This window comes from Toxotes jaculatrix, chromosome 8 (assembly GCF_017976425.1).
Source record: "Toxotes jaculatrix isolate fToxJac2 chromosome 8, fToxJac2.pri, whole genome shotgun sequence".
Lineage (NCBI taxonomy): Eukaryota > Metazoa > Chordata > Actinopteri > Toxotidae > Toxotes > Toxotes jaculatrix.
In genome coordinates this window covers 28,678,237-28,700,798 of record NC_054401.1, presented here as the reverse complement: position 1 = coordinate 28,700,798, position 22,562 = coordinate 28,678,237, and the positions used below count along the sequence as shown (strand labels likewise).

The window sequence follows — 22,562 nt, the reverse complement described above, 5'->3', positions numbered from 1 at the left end:
GATCTGCACTGCTCAGGCACTACAAACTGAATCACAGACATCACGGGCGGGGCCCTTCATATCCATACACGTAAATTGTCAAGACCTGAAATGCCTTACTGAGCCATTTGTCAAGAAATCAACGCAAAGTTGAGTAAGTAAAGCTGAACTATAAAGTACTATGTAACATGTAATACGCCACATGGTCATCAGTCTGCTAAAGCTGCAGTCATTACACTTACATGCCTGTCTGCAGTGAGAGCTGCTTCCTGCTCTGCACTGTGATCATGCTGGTGCCAACGATGTGCAACAACCTGTGCAGTTCTACAGACTGTACGGTGGGCATGCTTCATCATGAGTATCTCATGGTTTTCATGTTTAGATGAGAAAAAAAAGATGTAAATACATGTACGTCAATCACAGATACATTTTTGCTGCTGAAACAATTTTAATGGTCATTAGAAACAAACTGATTTGTAAGGACTGAAATGTTCTGTACAGCTTACTGCAGATACTGTGTGTATACTGTGTGTATACTGTGTATGTGGGAGGAACAGGAAGAAGGAGGATGAGAACAAAGGTCACTACAATCTTCCACAATTAGAAGAGAGTAGCACAAGTCTTCATTTGTTTCACTAAAACTGAAGATTCTGTGAGAAACTGAAAAAAAAAAGCATTACAAAATGTAAAGATACAAAGACACATGATAGAATTATCATTGCTTCACACTGTACACTCGGATGCCAGTATACTGAGTACTCCCAGCTTACACTAATGCAGCCTAATACAACTATGATGTAACCTGGAGTAAACCGTTAGTGTAATAAAGACATTTGGTAATCAGAAAAATCATTATTCAGTTTGTTTTTGATTTGATTTTGATTTATGATTTAAATAGAAGTTGACCTTGGACATAAGATTTTTTAGTACCTGAACACACCTATATATAGCTGATAACATACAATACACAACAAACACAATATGTGTTCCCCCTAAAAAATGGATTTAATAACCCATGCATCTGTCCCTCTTCTATCCTTTGAACACACCACGGATAAAAGAGAACAGTCCTTTGCCGATGCAGCCCCTCACTCCCTTCCTCACTCCACATTTCTGCTTCTTTGTGCAGGGTTTGTTCTTACAGGTGACCACCCCTCCATGACACACACAGAAGCGCTGGCAGTCAGAGTCAGCGTAGAATTTCTGTCCAGACACAACGTACTGACCATTGAAGTGGCAGCCGCACTCAGCCAGTGGCACACAGCGATCCTGGGGGGGGGGGGTCAGAGTTATCAGTCAGGACAACCACACATCAGGCTGAAATTATATTTTCTAAACTTTTAAGTATTAAAATTAACATCTGAATACACAAAAAAAACTATTATCATATGTCTGGACCAATCATTGACAAATTGACAGAACAGAGGGCTGCTCTCTCTCTTGCTAAAAGTTAATCTAGCTCACCCAGCAGTCAATCTCTCTCTCCCTCATTTCAAGTAATAATCCAAATCCAATCCATTTTTCATATTCTTAAACTCTAATTTTGACTTGGATGTGAAACTGAAATCTTTGCGCTGTATAGAGCCCTGCTGCTATAAAGGAGCTGTTCTGCAGCACTAGCAGGCTGAGTGGACAACACACAGTACAGCTCAGTAAAGGAACTGGAATTTGATCAGCTTTATTTTGGCTCATTCTGATCCATTAAGATGCCCCAGACTGATCTTTAGCATCGGCTTGGATCTTTAGGATCAGTGTGGCTCTTTAGGACCAGCTTGGATCTTTAGGACCAGCTTGGATCTTTAGCATCGGCTTGGATCTTTAGGACCAGCTTGGATCTTTAGGATCGGCTTGGATCTTTAGGATCAGTTTGGATCTTTAGGACCAGCTTGGATCTTTAGCATCAGCTTGGATCTTTAGGATTGGCTTGGGTTGTCTTGTAAAATAACTTGAAAGAGAAGAGAAAGTAGGAGCAAGAATAAAGTTGCATGTGAGTTGGAGAAGGTGGAGCAGAGTGGAGGATTACCTGACTCAGCAGGTAACCAGGGTTACACACACAGCCCTCACTGGGTGGGGTTTGACACTCTGCCGGCGGAGACAGAGAGGTGCAGCTGATTGGACAGCCAGGAGCTGTGACACTGTACATACTGTTGCGTGCACACTGCATCCCTGAGACACAGACACACACACACACACACAGAATCTTAGATTATACACAGAAATACAACTTGATCATGTCACTACAGTTGTGAGCCTGCGTCTGTCTGAATGTTTTCTTTTTCCAAAACGTTTTTCCACTCATGCGTTTCAGCCTGCAACATTTGACTGGGACCATTTTTTTTCTACAGAGATAGGGGGTCACCATCTCCCTCAGGTCTCTTAAGGAGCTAAACCATCTCCATGACAACTGGGTGAACTCCATGTAAGGAGGAAGGCCATTAGATAGTGCTGAAAGCTTTGTAAAACAACAAGTAAGTTGGTAGGTGTTTGAAGCTGATTCAGTTTGACAGCTAAGTGTGTAACTAATGTTCATCCTCTGTAACAGAGGCCCAGAGAAACACGCTGAACACACACACACACACACACATCACAGCGCACTTACAACAGAGCTGCCTCGTCCTCCATGACTTCACACAGCCGCCTTTCCTCTGACACTCTTCCACGTAGTCGCTGATGATGTCGCAGGCTGGCTGCTGTTTCCCGTCATTCAGCACCATGTCGTAGATACAGTCGTCGCGGTACTGCTGGGCATCTACCCGGCCCACGCAGTCAGCCAGGGGCCCATCCTTCGCTGTTATGATATCGCAGACCGATGTGTAGCTGGGTGGTTTGACGTCAGGAGGGAGGGGCTGAGCACAGTCTTTACCTGGCAGCAGAAAACCATCAGTAACACATTAAAAGCATTATACATTACAGACGTGAAAGGTGAAGAGGTGCATGTGTGAGAGGAAGTAATGATGCACATCGCAGCGGTGAAGATAAATAACACTGATCAGCTGCATACACTCATGAGAGCAGCCCTCCACATCGGCCAGCCACTGGCTCACTCCAAACTCGTTGGCGTTGGAGGCCAGCTTCCCATTAGGCAGCATCAGATCATCGGCTGGGTTGTTGTTGAAGTTTCCACAGAGACCACAGGTGGCGTTCTGATAACTAGTAGCCAGCTCCACCCTCACTGCACTTGCAAAGTCAAAGGAGACCTGGAACAATGTGGAATATAAAGGAAAAGTTATAGAAATGTGTGAAAGCTCAAGATGGGACATATTGGCTGCATCATTAATGGAACCAGTACATACACACATCCACACAGTCAGTGGATCAACAGCAGTGAAGATGATCATTATTCAAGGAACTCATGCCTGTACTACGAGCTATGGAGGCAGATGAGAAGACTGACATCAGGTCCTTGTGTTCAGTGTATGTGTTTAGCTTAGCTTAGCAGAGTATTGGAAGCAGAAGGAAATCGGTCTAACTCCAAAGCTGCTCCTGATGAGGAAATACTGAGCAGTTAGCTTCATGCATTAGAGCTGTTTGCTGACCAACAAAAGCTGAGGCATGAAACACGAAGCATGATGCATTTTTGTGCACATGAATTTTTGCCATGTCACCTTCCAGACTCAAAACCACCAGACTGCTGAGGTGTAAAACACTGTGGCCTCCTCCTGTTTCACGGTCAGGACTCGGGTTTAGGATTATAATAATTATTGAGTTTCAAGTCAGGTCGTTTATCTTTACAGAGACTTTCTTTTCCAGGCATAAACATTTCATCAGATTTATGTGACATGGCAAGAAATCCACTGTAAAACCGCTCAAAAATTTGTGTAGATAACAATGTGCACAGAAAGTAGTTTGGAAAAAAACCTTCTGAATGTGGCCTATTATGTTACAAGGGATAAAAATCGGGTTAAGCTAAAGTCCAAGGCTGGCGTGAGACATCTTAGAAAGAATGTCGTTTCTAAAGGTTGTGTGATTACTGTATATGTGTGGTTGTGTGTGTGTTCATACCTTAAGAAAATGTGTCTCAATGACAGCCAGCCTGTGTCTGCGATAAACTTGGAGCAGTGATTGATTGTATGAGAATGGTAGGGAGTTTTCAAGTCCGTCCACCTGTGGGGACACACACACACACACACACACACGCACGATTAGTTGACCTGAGGAGAATTGTCATTAATTATACATATATCATTGGTCAATATTAGCTTTTTGCTGGTGTATCAGTATATACGTTGGCTGATAAGTAACAGGAAATAGGGAAGTAGGGAAAAGCCAAAGATTTGTTTGAGGTAATTTATAAACAGTGTCTTCATGACATAATTTGTCCACCAGAGAGCACTGACAGCTTTATTTTGTCCCACTCGCTACGTAACTTTGTCCAGAGACACTTCCTCAGCCTCTATGACATTACGGAACAGAAGCTTGAAAAATGGTTTAGCTTCTCCAAAACTGGATGCCTGTACAATGTCCAGTATTTCACCTGACCACAGTAGCACTGACCCTTCACATGGAAGACACTCTTGACATGAATGAGCTCTACAATGAGACTGTGTGTGTGTGTTACATGTTTTAAGAATCACAAGCACATGTGCATGTACACATATTGATGTAAAAACGTAGGTGTGTGCAGAGCTTAAGAGCGTGTTATGTGCTAGTGTGTACACACACACATGCATCTGTACGTTTAGTACATGCACTGGTGTATGTGTGTGTGTGGTAGTGGGCTGGCTTTTTTAAACCCAACACTCCCCCCCCCCCCCCCCCCCCATACTATGTGAGCTTGTGTATGTGCGTGTTTCTCACCAGCACTCTGCCTGGGTAGTCCACTGACAGTGTGTATGAGGTGTCATAGACTTTAACAGTCACCACTTTGGCGTATGATACTCGTTTGTTGCCACGGTTGTTGTTCTCCAGGCTGACCTGCAATTCACCAGAAGAAGAAGGAGAGAGAGAGGACACACAGAAGGACGGAGGGAGGAGGGGCAAGAGGAGGGAAAGAGGGGAGCAGATGGGGGGGGGGGGTGAGGAATACACATAAATTAGATAATTTCATTTCATTAAAGTTATTAAATCAGTCTCATCTAATCTGTAATCATAGTTTTTAATGGACTGTGCAGAATTTATTCTATAAACTCCTCTTAGCTCACCTCAAAGTGCTTCAGACCTTTAATGTCTCCACACACACCGGCCAGCTTGTAGACACAGTTGCCCTGGAAGTCGAACTTGCGTCCGTCGAAGGTGTAAAAGTGTGGATCTCCGTGCGCGCTGCATGTTTTGAAGCTGATTGGGTAACAGTCTTGGACTCCGTCCACAATGCCGCATTTCTCTCCAGATCGACACTGAGTCTGCTCGCATTGCACTTTTTGTGTTGCTGAATCGCACACACACTTCTTCTCACACTGGGAGTCGCCCCAGAACTCCTCACCTGGCAGGTAATAATAGCCCTCATGGTTACAGCCGCAGCCCTTCTCCTTGATAACACACCTACAAAAAAACAAAACAAAATAATAAGCTGCCTCAATCAGTGGGTATGTGTTGTCAAGGGTGTGTCATGGCTGTGAATGATCATTTCACAGGTAAATACACTGTTGTCTTTAACTGTTGTATGTTGTACTAACTCTTTTCCACTGCGCACATATCCAGGGTCACAGAAACAGCCCTCCACACAGACCTTAGGGCACACCTCTGGCTGAGGACCACAGCTGGCTGGACAGGCTGAGCCACACACCTGGTAGTGGCTGTGGGGGGGGCATTCAACAGCTGGAGGCACAGGAAGAGTGAGGAAGAGATTAGAACAGACAAGAGAGAAGGGGAGGAGACGTGGTGTCGATGCTCTCAGTCTGGAGGAAGTGTCTGCTGTGCCTGCTCCCAAAAGAACCGATGGAAAACTGGCAACCACAGACTCTCAACTAATTCTCATAAATCCACTGTATGTAACTCACAACAGTTGGCCAGTTGTCTCCATGGCGACATGGACGCTCCAGCTTCCTGGCATTCAGCCAGGTAACCGCTCAGGGCATCGCACAGCACCTCATGTCGTCCTTCATTGGTGCAGACGTCATACAAACAGTCGGACACATACTCTGCTACTGGCACAGAACCGTGACAGCCAGAGAAAGGGCCCTTCTTATCGCTGAGGATGCCACAGTACTCTGGACCAGTGTACCTGAAGAGGAACACAGGAGAGAGAAGACTCCAATCAGAATTCATTTGGTAGACACACCGGACAAACACAAAACATAATTGGTTAAACATAACAGTGACATCTATAAAAATGCTTATATAGTTTATATAACGTTACTTTATGCGGTCCTCCTCAGAGCACTGGGGACACACCCCCTCACAATAATGGTAACAGAAGGGGTCGCCGTCCTTGATGCTCCATGTTCCAGCCCATTCTGTCACATTAACTGCTATTTTGCCTCTGGCGTCCGTCAGATCGTCCTCCTTGCTGCCGTTGTAGTTTCCACAGAGCCCGGCAACGTTACCATAGTAACTGCTGGTGATGGACACCATGGCGAGGGTGGACCAATCAAAAGTGACTTCGACGCCAATATTACTCTGGAGTGTTCCTCTTATTCCAGACTGTGTGATGGAGATGCTGCCCTCTTCGAGAAGGACAGGAAGTTCTGTCCTGATGCCGTCCACCTAAAGAGAGACGGGGAGAGGACAGTGTGTGCTGCTGAAGTTAAAGCGGTATTGGATGCTTATGATTTAGTGCAGGTTTCATCCATGAAAAGAAGGACTTGAACAACGTTTGGATATTATTAGGAATATATATTAGGAAGATTCTGCAGGTTGAGATCCTCAAACATATTCACTGATCTGAGTACATTCTTGAATTAGATGCACTTCTACAACTTTCCACACACACGTTGCTCCATATATTTTCACCATGGATGCACCTGCACTAGCTTGCACCCCAAACATCAAACATGATGTAAGTTTACCTGTTTTCCAAAACAATGATCCCAAGAAAATATTGCTGTACCTGATGAAATCCAAAGACAGGTAGGTGAGGGGAAATGGAACCTCTGATTTACCTGCAGGTGGCTGTTCAACAGGTAATAATATTTTTGGTTTGATTGTCCGGCTGCTTGTGCAGCTCCACTTTGTTCTAGCAATATGACTGTGTGTCCCTACATCTCAGCATTTACAGTAAGACGGGCGGTGAAATGGCAGCAACAAAGGCTGGACAAGCAGAACAGGAGCCAAGTTACATTTCTGAATTTCTTGAAACTGTGTGTGAAAAAGATTTACTGAGACGTTCAGTGTAACTAAGAATGGTGTGGTAAAGGCTAGCAGTGCTGACACAGTCCATGCTCTGAGGTAAGACCCACCAATATGACGCCTCTTTCGTTTGGGATGAATATACGGTGGCTCAGCATCTCCACAGTGATTGAACGCACGAAGGAGCCATCGGAGTTCCCACGGAGCTCGTTCTTGGTGGTCACAGTTACCTCAGGCAGGGAGGGATCAAGACCTGAGTGGGTCAGAATCACTCATGTTAATGTCAGCTTTCTGCCACCTGCGTGATGTGTGCATGTTCATGCAGCTCTTTGTTTAACAAACTGTATAACTGCAAACCTGTGGTGTTGACGAGGACGTAGGTGCAGGTTCCCTGGAACGGGTAGCTCCAGCCGTCAAACGTGGTGTAGTGTGGGTCGCCGAAAGCCCAGCACAAGGCCTTCGAGTTAGGCACGCACACTCCCTGGCCTTCTGACACCTCACAGTGCTCCTTTATCCTGCACTCAACCTCAGCACAAGGGTCTGGAACACACACACACAGAAGCAGAGCAGCTCACAAAGGTGCTTTTCTGTACAATGTCCAAACACAAAGGCAGAAAAATGAAAACAAACCTTTGGAGTAGCAGCCAATTATTCCATCCTTGTTGCGACATTCCTCTTCCTCCTGGCAGCTTGTGGAGTTGCAGCTGAATTGTCCAGACTGGCAGACACAGCGCTCTGAGCAGTCCTCCATATAAACTGATGCACCAGACTGAAAAGAGTCATTTGGTCAGTAGAACTGTTTGATTATTTATTGTGATATTACCAATCTTTCATTTGCACATGACATGTTTCTCATATGATCTTAGTCTGATAATATGATAATAATGAAGATGATGATGACGATGATAATGATAATGATTACCTTATAATATTGTCCATCCACTACACAGCCACATTTCTCCACAGGAACACAGCGGACTCCGTCAGACATGAGGCCTTCGTCACACTCGCAGCCCTCCTGGCACAGTGGGCAGGGCTCTGCCTGCTCCAGTGAGAAGCAGGTGGAGGAACAGGCAGAGGTGCACAGCTCATAGTGACTTCCTGCTGGACACTTGACGGCTGCAGGAACAAACAAGGCTCAGAGCGTGAGCACTGAGGTTTGCTGGGATTCACGTTGCCTAAAGTGATAGATTTTGTGGCAACTTTTCTGATTTCTGGGTATTAATTAATCACAAGTTGCTGGTTTTAATTCAGGTCATTTGACTGTTTGGGTTAAAAGAATTCTGAGTTACTTCAGCCTGCTAAATCCTGAATGTAAATGATGAAATTAAATCAATATAAAAAGAAGTCCCAGTGAACTGAACTGTGGAAGGAGAGGCTGAGCATCAGTGAGTCAGATCAGACTTACGACAGAAGGCGTCGCTCCTCCATTTGTTTATCTTGGCACCGGCTAGTTGACAGGCAGTGACATAATTCTGGATGTGACGACACAGGACGTTCTCGCCCCCTTTGCCTGTGGACATCTCCCTGTAAACAGACTTTCATTTCACTATGGGAAACACCAGAAATGGTCTTTACACACACAGACACACAAATACAGGACACTGAGGTATGTTCAGATGTTTCCTTGCCTGACACAGGCTTCATAGTCGGGAGTTGGGTTCACGGTTGAGTGGCATCCTGCAAATGGACCCTGCTGAGCTTTGATGATGTCACAGGCCTTCTTGGCCTCTGGGACCTTCTGTCCATCTGGTTCAGGGCAGGAACTGGCACCACAGCCTGTCTCACAGGAAGCGTTGTCCTTCTTCACTACCCAAGTTGCTGCAATGTCTGCTGGCTTCTGACTGGCTGATCCCAGGTCATCAGATATTTCCCCATTGTAGTTGCCACAGAGACCGCGTGGTGAGCCCTGATAGGTAGATGGGATTTGCAACAACAAGCCTGCCACGCTGTCATAGGTCAGCGTCAGATCAAAGTCAGTTTCAATGATGATGTTGATGCCGTTTTGATGTGCCCGCACTTTTCCACCAGCTAGTAACACAGGAAGGGAGACTCTGATGTCATCAACCTGAGACACACAACATAATTTTAGATGAGTCAGCACCATATTAGCTCTGTCCCATTTCAGGAGCTGCTGTGTCCAGTACTGACAGCTCAAAATGAGACAGTTCACACAGGATTCACCACTTCATCTCTGCAAGTTCCTGCCTGGAGCCTCACAGAATTCAACTGTAACCTAGTGAAATGTTCCCAAGATGCAGTTTGGTTGTGTTGACTTCAAGCACATAAAGCTAAAAATAGTTTAAAAAAATTTTGCTGAAAACAATGATCATCCTCTGTGGGAACACACCTGACACCTGGACAACAACACAAAAACAGCCGTCATACCTTAACTTCCCAAACAACTCCAGTCTCCAGTGTGATTCCCATGTCGTAAACCTGGAGCTCCACACTGCGATAGACGATACCGTCCTTACTGGTTTGCTGCTGTACCAGCACAGAGAAGGCCGTCATCCCTCCTTCCTTCTCCTCCATCTCTGACAATGTGAACAAACAGTTCCCCCACAGAGGATATGCCTAGAGGATGGGAGGGGAAGATATTTAATGTTACATCAGAACTTCCACTGTCTTAAAACCCAACCCAACAGGAACCCGGGTAAAATGTTTGTGGTGAACTAGACTAACACCTGATGAAAAAACTAAACTAAACTAAACCCCCATGAATGACAAACAAAGGAAACACGACAACAAGCTGTTTAGTATTAACTGTAATAATCACTGATCCTCTTGAAAACAGATTTTAAAACCTCACCTGTCCATCAAAGGACCTGACTGTTCTGACTCCGCTCACAGAACAGGAACCAACACTTTTGGGAGAACAGGAGGCGAAACCGTCTTTAACCACGCACTTCTCGTTGGGCGAACATTGGAATTTATTATCACACTGTACTTCTCCACCATCTGAGCAGACACATCGGGTGTTACAGGACGCTCCTGGATAGAACACCTGAGAAAAGCAGGGAACAAATATCAGTGGTAGCGGTACGGTTATTTAATGGTAGAAGAGACAGCCAAATCAGTAACAGAAGCTGGCATCTGATACATTATTGCTGGTACAGTACCTGTCCACTTTGATAATACTGTCCTTCGTACTGGCAGCCACATTCTGCTAGAGGTACACACTTGTCATGACTCAGCACAAATCCATCATCACACACGCAGCCTTCTGTGCAGGGGCTGGATTCGTCACAGCCCTCAGGGGGGGTGAGACCACTGCAGGTAAGCTGACAGGGGGGGGCGCACAGCTCATAGTGACTGTTTGCACCACATGATGGAGCTGGCAGAAAGACACGTATAGAAATCAATATGTATATGCATATAAAAATGAAAATGTTAGTCCAGGGAGTATTGGAGTTATATTTATTTATCAACAATAACAATGTGAATAGATGGATAGTGTTTGTGTGTGTGTGTGCGTGCATGTCTTACGACAAAACTGTTCGGTTCTCCAACTCTCCACTGTAGCTCCCGCGTCTTGACAGGAAGTGCTGAAAACTGACAGACTGTTGCACAGGGCAGAGACATGGCCTTGGTACAAACACAAATCAAAAACACAGTCTGTGAGGAAGGAGGTGTGGTCCAGTTTGCTGTGACACTGCCTGTATGGACGGAGAGAAAGAGGGCGAAGATAGAACAGTCACAGTGAGGCACAATCTGTGGACACCAGCTTCTGAAATGTCTCAGGTAGTCATATTTTCTTACTCAGCATAGGTAAACATCATTTTTCTTTCCAAACCTAAGAGGAGGTCACATTATTAAACTGTTACTACTGTAGAGCACAATGATGGAAACTGAATTTTGAAATTTTGGAGATGGAACAACAGCAGCACACAACACTGATCCTTCCCCTGTTTTGTTTGTGTCAGATATATAGGCTTAGGACACACCTTTCCCCAACAGTGGCATCTGCAAGTTGTAATCATAGAAATCTGTCACATTTAATTCATTTAATAAAAAGGATAACATGCTATTCAAAGAGAGGGAAACACTCTTCAAAGGGGGACAGACTCTGAGAGGGAGGAAGGGAAAAGTGTCTTCAGAGACAGTGAGGTGAATAGACTTCACTTCTTGTGTAACTTTTGTGATCTCCCTTGTTGTGCATATGGCCGGTCTGATTACTGTGAGCAAATGAAATCTGAACCCACAGCAGCTGGGTGCTAAAACTAACAGCTAGCATGACTCTCCAACACGCTCCACTGCAACTGACATCAATATGCTCCACTAACATTACAATGTTCATCATCTTCATACACTGTGGAAAATATGATGAAATAGATGAAGACTTGGCCAACATCCTTCTCTCTCCCCTCACGTCCATATAGATATATATACAAATATGTGGATCTATTTTTTTTTTTATTAAATCACAATTTCTGTTTTTCTATTTCAGCTGCTGTAGAGCCTACCTGAACGGCCCACTCTTGTCAGCTATGATTCCACAGTAGCGCCCCTGTTGGTAACGTAGTAGCAGAGCAGGCTCACACTCAGGACATTTACCTCCAGGACAGTCACTAGTGCAGCCTGCGTCTTCTCCTGTCTGGGTTCAATGACATTTATAGGTAAAACTGTGAAAATATGCAGAAGTTACTTTATTTAAAAAAAATAACAATAATGTGATGTAATAATGTAAAGATGCTATGAGTTTAAAGGATACGTTCATATTTTTTCTGTCTTAACACAGTGTTACTGTTCCCCTCACACACAGCACAGAGATGGGACTTTGTACTAAAAAAAAAAAAGCCTACATTTGAAAGATGGTCACATGATCTGCCGAAGACAAATTCCAGCAGCCAGTGCACAGATGGACATGTGAGCATTGTCTTAAAACAAACAGATGAGTCTGTCCTTGAATACCTGATGAAATGTGGTTGGGTGGTAATAAACATACAGAAAATTTCTAAGAAATTTATTGTATGTTTCAGCGTCTTTAAGGACAAGTAGCCCAGTTGTTGTGTCCTGTGTGGCAACTAATTCCCCCGAGCTACACAAGATTCTCATGGGTCCTTGTGTTCAGACCTATTGAGGCCCTCCAGTCTCTGCTCATACACACCTTCCAGCTGTGTCCAAAGGCATTGATGTGTTTGGCCTGTGTGCCATCAGGGGTCAGTAAGTCATCACCAGCTTTTCCATTGTAGTTTCCACACAAACCTGATAAAGATACATGTTTGTAGAAACGTTCACAAGTTTCTTCAAAATCAAAAAACTGTCTAATTAATCTGCTCTGGTTAGTCATGCATCACAGGTTACCATGGTGATTCACCTTGATCTAAAAGTGAGCCAACTCTGTGATATAAGAAAACCTGAGTGTAGCCCAAAGTTACCTGGGTTATACTCTGTTCTTGCTTTGTGATACAATATTTAAAAACAGGTACCAGAGTCATATGGTAAAAAAAAGGTATTGCTTTTTGTTTTTGTTTCCTTTATAACCACAGTGCTGCTGTAGTGTGTTCACTGTGTACACCCAACCTACCAGTTGTAGCAGAAGAGTATGAACTGGGCAAAGTCAGGCTGACGTGACTGTTCCAGTTGAACTTGAGCGTCAAACCAAAATGAGTTGTCACCACGCCGAAGTAGCCACGCCGGAACAAGGAAAGCTTGCCATCTTCCATGGAGTAAGGCAGGTTCACCGACTGACTGTTTAACTGGGTGAGGGTGGGAGGGGGGGGGGAGGGGGATTTCAGTGTTTCAGTGGTCTACTGTCATTACATGGACTACAGGTAAACACTATAGGCTCACGGATCTTACCAGAATTTTCCCCGGGCCGGCACGACTCATGCTGACAGTGAGGTTACCAAATACACTGAGTGAGACAGACTTGGTGTAGGACACAGCCTTGTTACGGCCTCGGTTCTCATTCTGGACCAGCACCTGGAATGGCACCAGGCCCTGGTCTGATCCCTTGGTGATGTATTGAGACAGAACATAGATGCAAGTGCCCTGGAAATCAAACCGGCGATTGTCAAAGCTTCTGTAGTGGGGGTCTCCGGCGCCCTGGCACGTTGCATAGGATGCTGGGTAGCAGTCCCTGACCCCATCCTTCAAGACACAGTGCTCAGTCTTCTTACAGGTAAACGGTTTGCACTTCACCAGGAGAGAAGAGAACAGAATATCAGATCATTCATATGATACCAATATCAAGAAAAAAAAAACACTGATGACAGCATGTGTCTAAACTGGGATTAAATTAGGAATTAACATATTTAACACAGCTGACCACACGCTGATCACGTCTTTCCAGTAACACAACGCTGATGGGAAATACCACAGCACATGAATCAGTGTGCCAACCAGCCGTGTCAGCAATGATCACACACATTTCTATTCATTTTTTCCACACAGTGTTCCGTAGGCTCTATGTATGATTCTCAATAATAAGTCCACACATCCACAAAGGTGATGGCTCACGTCATTGCACACAGCGTGCTGAAACATGGGACATACACACACACCAACCTTGGTTTGCCCATTAAGGCACTGACACTTGGTGGTGCAAGTGTTATCACCCCAGAAAGTGGTGGCTGATGGGTAATATCTGCCCTGATACTGACATCCACAGCTAGACTTAGGAACACATCTGAAACATAAACACACACAGAATTATTACTTATTTAAAGTGCAGTACATCACACACATGACACAGGCAGCTAAGACTGGTTTAGCTAAGCTGGTTTAGCCTGCTAATTAGGTAGTCATGCTAATTAGCAGTTCCTTTACCTGCCGATGACTTCTGCTCTTGTCCAGAAATGTTTTAGATTGGTTTTTATATAGCCATTTCTTCAACATTTTGTTTTCTAGTTTAGTGTTTTCATATTAGTAGTAGCAGCATCACATGTTACCTGTCTCCACTAAGCACCAGTCCTTTATTGCACTGGCATCCCTCCACACAGGGTTCTTTACATTGCTCTTCACTGTCCAGTAACGCACAGGAAGCAGGGCAGGCTGAACCACATGCCTCATAGTGGCTGCCTGCTGGACAGGAGGGGACTGGAGGGAGGAGAGTGGAGATCATCATAATTAGTATTTTGAGCTCATCATTCCTATCTGTGAGAACTAATACCAGTCCATAATATACTTCAATACATTTCATTTGTATTGATTGAAACGCTATATTTCTTCAATAGATTCATTCTCCGTTTATGTTCCCATCCTGTGGGTTTTATTGCTATTGCGAATAATCAATAAAACAAAGCACTGTAAACTCAGTAAATGTTCACATGTTCACGTGATATTTAAAAAGCGAAGAGGACTCACAGCAAATACTGATTTGATATATATATATACATTTTTTTTTTTTTAAAGCTGAGAAATGAAAACGATTCATGACATTGTGCCTCACTTCAAGTGCCTAAAGCTTTTACACAGTACTGTATATCCAGATGCAGAAACTACCTATATACTGCAATAGTTTCTCATAAACAGTAAAGTGTTCCCAAATGCATGGGGTCTGAGGTGGCCCCTAAGAGGCCCCTACAGACAAAACTCCTTGTTGTCTCCTGTTGTTCAGATGCAGATGCTAGACAGAGTGACTTACAACATTTGGTAATCATTCTCCACTGAGGGTTGACTTTCACTTTCTCTGTCTGACAGGAATCATCATAACTCTTCAGGTTATCACAGAGCACCTGCCTTGCACCTGTAGAAACACACAGACACATTGACACATGATTACGTATCAAGAACACAGTAAAGAAAAGAGGTGGTGTTTTTGCACTGGACATTTGGTTGCAGAAAATTTAGAAAACATATAAGTGAATACAGGAAAAGGTTGCTAGAAAATACTGACCTAAACAATGGCGGACAAAGAAAGAAGAACTGTGAGTTTATATTTCAGTTAGTGGGTCTGTGGTACCTCACAACTACAACAAGCTGAACCTTTTACAGAAAATTATCTCCTTGGCTCACCTTTGTTGACACAGGTATCATAGACACAGTTATCCAGGTATATAGATGGGTCAACACTTTTGTGGCAGGCTGAAAATGGCCCATCTGCCTGTGTGAGAATCCCGCAGAGTGTGGGTTGGCTGTAGTGGGCCTGCTGCTGTGGTGAGCACTGGGGACAGCGACCAGCACAGTTATCGTGACAGAACAGATCAGAGTCTTTCACCTTCCACTGCTGGATCATCTCCAGCACAGCAGAGATACGGGAGCCTGCAAGAGACAAAAAGTGAAAAGTTTTTCATGAATCAGAGTCACAAAACTTTGGGTGAGTGAGCAATTTAGCATTTAGGGTTATTTTAATGTTATTATAGCATACACTCTTTTCAAGCTAATAACTCGAAAGCTGTTTGAGATATTAACTTGAAATTATGAGTCAACATGAGAGGAAGAGACCAAACTACATCTAGTTTGTCAGTGACCTGAAAATGAAGGTCATTTTTCCGTACAATCAAAGTGCTCAGAGGGTTGTTTAAATCCAAGTTCAGATCTGGTTTTGAGACTGAAATTGTATAAAAATGAAATAAAGGGGATCAGGTTATGGCCCTCTTTTTCTTCTCCAGAGTACTGTCAACAAACTGTGTCACTCGACACACAGCGATGCTGAGAGGTACTGGCTCTCAGCATCGTTGGTTTGACTCTGCTTCATGAACAGTTTCACGGATCAGTGATTTCGGACACAGCACTGCGGCCACAATGTTCCTGATGGATGTGCTGTGTTCTGTGTTGCACTTTTTTTTTAATCAGTTTGATGCATGTTTTTTAAACTGCAGACTAAATAATGTCTTTTTATTTACTTTATTTACTGTTTTCTGTTGCACGCTCTATGAGGTTGCATTGAGTTCCTCGAGTATGTTGGCTATCGTCTTATTACCTTCATTCGCCATGACTATGAACTCTGCTGAGCTGTGTTAGTGTTTGGCGTTCTCCAGGTTTATCTCTGCGTTTGGAATAGATGATGATTGGAGGTGTTTTCCTTGGTTTTTAGACTAGTTCAAGGTTCAAGTTCAAGCCTGTCAGCGCAAAATAAAGGACTTAATTCATCTGTTTGTCAGTGCGTGTCTCTGCTCTTGCCTGCCATGGTGTGACTACTACTGAGTGCTAAACTACCCAGAACTGGTCAGAGGCAGGGGACAAATGTGATGGTGGTTTTACTTTACATACGGAAGTGCACCTTAATGTTGAGGCCCAGGCTGGATGAACGGCACAGTCACTAAAAACCTTTAAGTTGAAATGAACAAAATTATTCAAATCAAGTGATCTCTGATTTCCAGTTACATTTCGGCCGACACCCGAAATGTCTCCTCCTCACCTTTAGTAGCAGGTAGGTCGTCTTTCCTGTCTCCATTGTAGTTTCCACAGAGGCCACCTAAGTGTTCATAGTAGGAGGACGGCACCGTGATGTACAGCCTCATGTTCCAGTCATATTTCACTGTCAGGCCAAAGTCAGTTTTGAGAACAGCATAGTTTCCACTCTGCCTTATAGAGACCTGGCCTGACAACAAGCTGACAGGCAGGTGCTGGAGTTCTCCATTCACCTATCAGTGACAGCAGAACAATTATTAGAACAAGTTGTACATCTGTAAAGGTGTGGTTGCATTAGCTAATTAGCATCAGATGCTAGCTAGCTGGCTATTAGCTGTATGTCCAGTCCCATTCACTGTGGTGAATAGCACGGTCACTGTGACCTGTCAGTCTTCACCATTACTCTGCAGCACGTTCAGGTCAGTGTCTGCTTGAATCTTACAGTGAGTATCTGCAACATCAGCCTCATTCACTTGACTTCCAAAGGAAAGAGCCAGGTGTTAAATAGGGATTTGAGTTTCTCCTGTAACATCTGGCTCTCCCAGCTCTGAAAAGACTGTCTGATGGACTTACAGTCCCTCCTGTCCTCAGGCTGCTTTCTTGCTCTGTGCGTGAGTTACCTCACAGGCAAGTCAAACCTCATATATACAGTAGATAGAGTAGACAGCAGATTAGGGAATCTGTTACCTGTACTTTTCCTCTGTGTTTGCCAATGATAACTGTCTGCTTGTGAACACTGACAGTTACAGTCCTCACAAAGGAAACTCGATGGCTACCTCGGTGGTCATTCTTGGTCGTCACAGTGAAAGGCACAAGGTCGGATGCCACCTTTGCAACTGTTGTCACAATGTAGGTGCAGGAACCCTGGAAATCATGTTATCATTAATGTCACCATCTCATTAAGCCACCGGGAACATGGATTTCTAATTATGGTGCCAGACCATGGCAGAAGACAAGCAAAATCAAAGGTTAAATTTCTCCCACTTTTGAGGAGAGGATGGTTTTTGAAACAATCAGCCATCTTTGAGACGTGTTGTTGTCAGTGACGTCAGTTACGTGGATGCGTCGCCAAGGTCAGAACCGACTGTTGTTTAATATTTCTCATTAAATGTTTCTGGAGAACCGCTCATCCAAATACATTCACAGTAGAAAAATGCGAATTTTTCAACACAACTATTGAAAAACGCAGCTTTTCAACACAACTGGATGAGACCATATTCCACAGCTGTGGAGTAAAACACTGTTCAGTTCCTAATCTGTATATCAGCATGTCCCTGAACACAGAGGCCAGTTGAGAACCACTGCTCTGTTGGAACGGCTGGTGATGACTGGTCAGGCTGTCCTAACCCTACCTGGAAGTCATAGCGCTGGCCATCAAACGTCAAGTAGTGGGGGTCACCCAACACATGGCAGGTTGCTGTGGAAACATGGACGCAGGCTCCTTTCTCACAACGTTCCTTCACTCGACACTTCACCTCTTCACAGGGATCCTTGGGGGGTGTAGGTGGAGGGGCACCTAGAGGAAATTCAAACACACTCATCACAGATGTACACATGTAGCACCACCCCTGAATGTATGGCTTTAGCTGTCACCTCAGCACCATGCCTCATCTGTTTCCCTTCATCCCTTTCACTTAGGGTAGAAAGTGATATCTCTTCATTCAGTGAAAACTGTTCTACATTGTTGTAGACATGTACTTCAGCATTTTTTTACGCCTGTAAGAGAATCTAATTGTGTGTTTGTGTGTGTGTCTGTGAGTGTTTACCTTCAGAGCAAATTCCAGCAGTTCCATACGCATGCCGGTATTTCCCACCGTACACGTAGACTGCCATCCGTGCATCACCTTCCACGGTTACATGACTCTGCTGTTGCCCCACAGCTACATTAGACCACACCCAGCGCTTGTCTGACAAGAAGGTACTCCACTTGGGTGAGAAGCAGTGTCCCTTCAGACACACCTTCACACTGCCTGAGCCCTCCCTCTCTGACAAAATAGCAACTGTACTTTGGAGCCCGTCAACTGTCTCCACCGCCCAATCAGTGGCAAGCTGGCATGTAGGGGTGAGTGTTATTAGGAAAGGATCATTTGGTTTATTGTTGCTGAGAAGCAACACCATTACTTTCTTGTCGCTCTCGATAACCAGTGGATGTCTGAAGATCAGTTTCTGGAAGGTGACTTCCCCAGCTGTCTTCAGCTTCCTGTTGGTGTAAATATATTTACTTGGTTAGATACATGGAGTTTAGATGACCTTTTAATAGTTTCATTTACAGTACATAGTAATATAGTTAAACTGGAATATTACATACTGACATTGTATTATACTATAGCCAGTCAAAGAGGGAACATATTAGATAACTCTTTGACATTTAATTTAAAGGGCCTCTTACTTCTCTCATTGTCATGGAGATGATCTAACTTTTGATCAGTGATTTTGATCATGTGAAAACAGGTGGCCACATATGTTAGGAGATTATGACATCGCCACCCCACAGGAAATTCTGACCAATGAAATGCCATAAACCTTAGAATATATATACTGTATCTATGTTTAAATTATATGTCTGAATAAACTAAAATATTTTTCAATATATTCTGGAAAAAAAAGGACAATGACTGAGAGGGCTCAGTGCACTGGGCCTTATGAAAACAGATGAATAGACGAATGGGTGGATAAAAAGACAGGCAGACAATGAGACACACCATAATAACTTCAACAGTATCTTAATAATGAATTCATATTTAACTCAACTGTTTTTGTGAGTGTACGCCCTTGTGCAGTGTCACCTCAGTGTTGTCTTCAGCAGCTACGATTACTGCCCAGTTTGTGGTCTTGCAGGTGCCAGTGGTGGGTACCATGTACTGTTTACCCAGGCTTGCCACAGGAGGGAGCTGTTCGTACACATGTTCACATTTAACACCCAATGTCAGACACTGGTGGCCTGCTAAGACAGCTACAGGCTGCTGGGATCGAATGCGTGTGCCTGTCAAAGTTGTGTGACTTCGCACAAGGTAGGATGCGTATGGTGCCAGGGTAAAGGTGACTGCCTTCCCACGCTGCCACCTATTTTGACCTCTTAGCAACACATCAGCACCAGGTATAATGGTGATCTGGTTATGGCTATTACCGTTAACGATAGCCAGTAGCTTGTCCATGCTCTTAATGCCTCCTTCGGGTGTGTAGACAAAGTATTCAGTACCCAGCTGTTCTTTTGGAGAAACTACTGTGCCATCTCCTGTGGCGTGGCGACGATTGAACGAGACCACAGAGATTTCAGCACTAGATGAGATTCGAACAGCTGAGTTTTCAGAAACAAACTGATCCTGCAGTTCAGATCCACATGGTAGAGAAACCCAACGGCTTTCGCCGGCAGAGAGAGTCAGCTGGCTGCGGAAGTCCACTGAACCCACCTGCAGATCAATATGTATAGATTTGTTAAGCATTCACAAGCTACAGTAAAGCAGACTGGATGTTGTCTTTCCTGGAAATGCCAGATGAGACCGATGCTAACATCAAAGTAATGCCAAATGCCATGACACAGCTCAACCAAGCTTTATAAACTCACCACAAAATTATATAAAGTTTTGCTAAAAATACTGTTTTTCAGTGCAAAAGTTGGCACTTTAATGTACGACCAGTCAATTCTGTCTCATTCTACACATTAACAGTGGAGACAAAATACAATTTTTAAATTATGAGAATTCAATTCTTGAAAATTTCATGCAATTTAAGGGTTAGCCTACTCTACTACTCTACTCTTTAAACAAACCGTCTGTTCTTTTAAACCTACTTACTTTGTAGATTTGACGTGCATTAGCTCCAGCCTCATGTTACCGGTTCCACTCCTATCATCTGTTTCTAAATGACTGTGGTTTAGGATTATCATCTCAAACAGCTGCATTATGATCCAGCAAATTAAGCTATGCTAGCATTGCTGACAAAAGCTAGACAAACAGTGACTGATGAAGCTGCTGAGCTGGCTAAGGCCGACGTATCATATGAATGCAGCTAATGTATCATGCTACAAGAATAGATTAGTCCAATGTCCCTAGCCTATATTGTGCTAGCTAGCAAGCCAATAATGATATTATGCCCTCTGAAGACTCTCTGAGTCAGGCCTCAGATCTCCACACTTTCTTTTACAACTGTGCCAGCACTGGAGAATCAAATATAGTCTATAGTCTCTAATATAGTTTATAGTCAAACTATGATATAATTGTAGGTTTAATTACCTTATCTATCAACATGATGCTGATCAATCACTTTCTGTCTTGCGTATGTCACGTCATTAGGCTATCATTGTAAATAAAAATTGTTCTTAATGTCTGTTTTGGGTTCTGTGGAACATTTTGAATCTGGCTGACCTTTAGTGTGTTAGATCGTTCAAGCACCCACTGATGTCTATGGATCATAAACTTCATGTAGTCAGTGACTGATAAGCAGGGTGGAGCAGTAATGGATTACCTGGTAATGTGTTACTTAGTAACTGTTAATAGTAATATGACAACTTTTTTTCAGCAATGAGAAATTTAAGGGATTGCAATTTAAATTCAGATTCAGATTGCAGTTTCTAATCCCTGTAACACTCCATTACTTTGACATTTTGGGGCTTGATATCAGTCTGATCTCTCTGAGTTCAGAGGGCAGGTTGGAGAGAGGTGGGTAGCCTCTACCAAAAGAAGAGAAAGGCAGCTCCAGGTAATTCCAAAGTTATTTAAACTGTGTGTGTTCTTGGCTGGCTGACGTGGCAACTGTTAGCCACACTTATACATACATTTGGCAGTGAGCTTTTCTTTAAAGCTCAGGTCTGAGTTCGGGACTTCTGGAGAGCTGTGTGCAGTCACCCAGGCTACGCTTTTTGCTGGATGCCAGTAAATCCCTCCTAATTGTAAGGCTGCCTGCATGTTAACCTGCAAAATCTTGTTGTCTATATGTACATGTCTTAAATACAAAAGATATAATGTGTGGGTGTGGAGGCACATTTGATGGACAACTGAGTAAAAGTAAACAAGTAATGCAATGTTTAGAAGAGCAGGAACCAGTGTCACGTTGTGACAGTGTCTGCTAACATTAAATGACTTGCCCACACATTTAGCTTACTTTCTAGTTTGCTCAGATCTGCTGTTGGTGAGATGTTAGCTATAGTAGCAGGAGAGTTGTGAGAAACTCTGTCTGGAGCTGATATGCTGGCTCTGGGAAACCATCTCATCCTCTCTGCATGTTGGCTTCACAGGAGCAACTGTTGCTCCTGTGAAGCAAACTCACATCCTAGCTAACGATAGTTATACATTATTCGTGGCATCGTTGTTTGTTCTGTATCATGGTATTTGTCTGTACAACAGTAAATAAAACGATGAATATACTTTGGTCTAGAGATGCACATCAGACAAAGAGCCTTCGACACAATACTTCCACTACTTTGTATTTACCAAGATGCTAACAACTATATGCTGAACGAGTGATCATGTGAGATCATTTCAACTGATCTTTTTGGGGGGGATCGTAACATCACTCCCCTCATTTTCTTACAAATATGATTCTCACCTGTATGTTAACACTGGCTTCAGAGCTCTGAGCCGTCAGAACCACATGGAGTCTGTGGTCTTTTCTAAAAGTACGCTGGAAGTTAGGAAGAAATGTCGTAATAAACTCCTTTCCTGTAGAACAACCATGACATACTGGAGAAGAGAACAGAAGAGAAGAAACATTACAAAATAAAGTAATCCATGACAAAGGGTTGAGGACTTAATTTCCAACATACATATTGCTGGCCTTCTACAGAAGTACCTGCCAAGAGAGCAGCAGCCAAACACACCATGAGCCCCTTTATTTCCATGGCTGAGAAAGACAGAGACAAACACAGTGGTAAAAAATTCATTTTAAACCAGTATACATGTTAAATAATGATTATACAAAACAGGATTTCTGGTTTGTTAGAGGTGGAGGCTAGACCCTAGTGTGATGAGGGGTCTTGCAGGTTTTTACTATTACTGTGTTTATGTGTTTCTATCTATCTGTATCTGTCTCAACAACTGTAAGGCTAGAATTGATACTGCTTT

At 43.6% G+C, this 22,562-nt stretch overlaps 1 protein-coding gene across 1 annotated transcript; it reads right to left on the bottom strand.

The window, feature by feature from the left end:
• Positions 1-386: 386 nt before the first annotated feature.
• LOC121186332 (IgGFc-binding protein-like) lies at positions 387-22,345 on the bottom strand. The gene is made up of 35 exons (XM_041045027.1): positions 22,291-22,345; positions 22,048-22,181; positions 19,255-19,913; positions 18,270-18,703; positions 17,856-18,019; positions 17,191-17,367; positions 16,511-16,736; positions 15,166-15,411; positions 14,795-14,896; positions 14,100-14,247; positions 13,717-13,837; positions 13,009-13,344; positions 12,734-12,905; positions 12,314-12,411; positions 11,670-11,800; positions 10,693-10,862; positions 10,326-10,540; positions 10,016-10,210; positions 9,592-9,780; positions 8,835-9,271; positions 8,612-8,730; positions 8,126-8,322; positions 7,834-7,972; positions 7,561-7,743; positions 7,314-7,456; positions 6,275-6,621; positions 5,916-6,139; positions 5,592-5,733; positions 5,121-5,457; positions 4,777-4,893; positions 3,982-4,083; positions 2,981-3,176; positions 2,579-2,842; positions 2,003-2,145; positions 387-1,248 (listed from the first exon to the last, which is right to left on the bottom strand). The coding sequence occupies exons 1-35, from the start codon at positions 22,337-22,339 to the stop codon at positions 1,012-1,014; spliced, it is 7,293 nt and encodes a 2,430-aa protein (XP_040900961.1). The 5' UTR covers positions 22,340-22,345; the 3' UTR covers positions 387-1,011.
• Between the last annotated feature and the right edge of the window lie 217 nt (positions 22,346-22,562).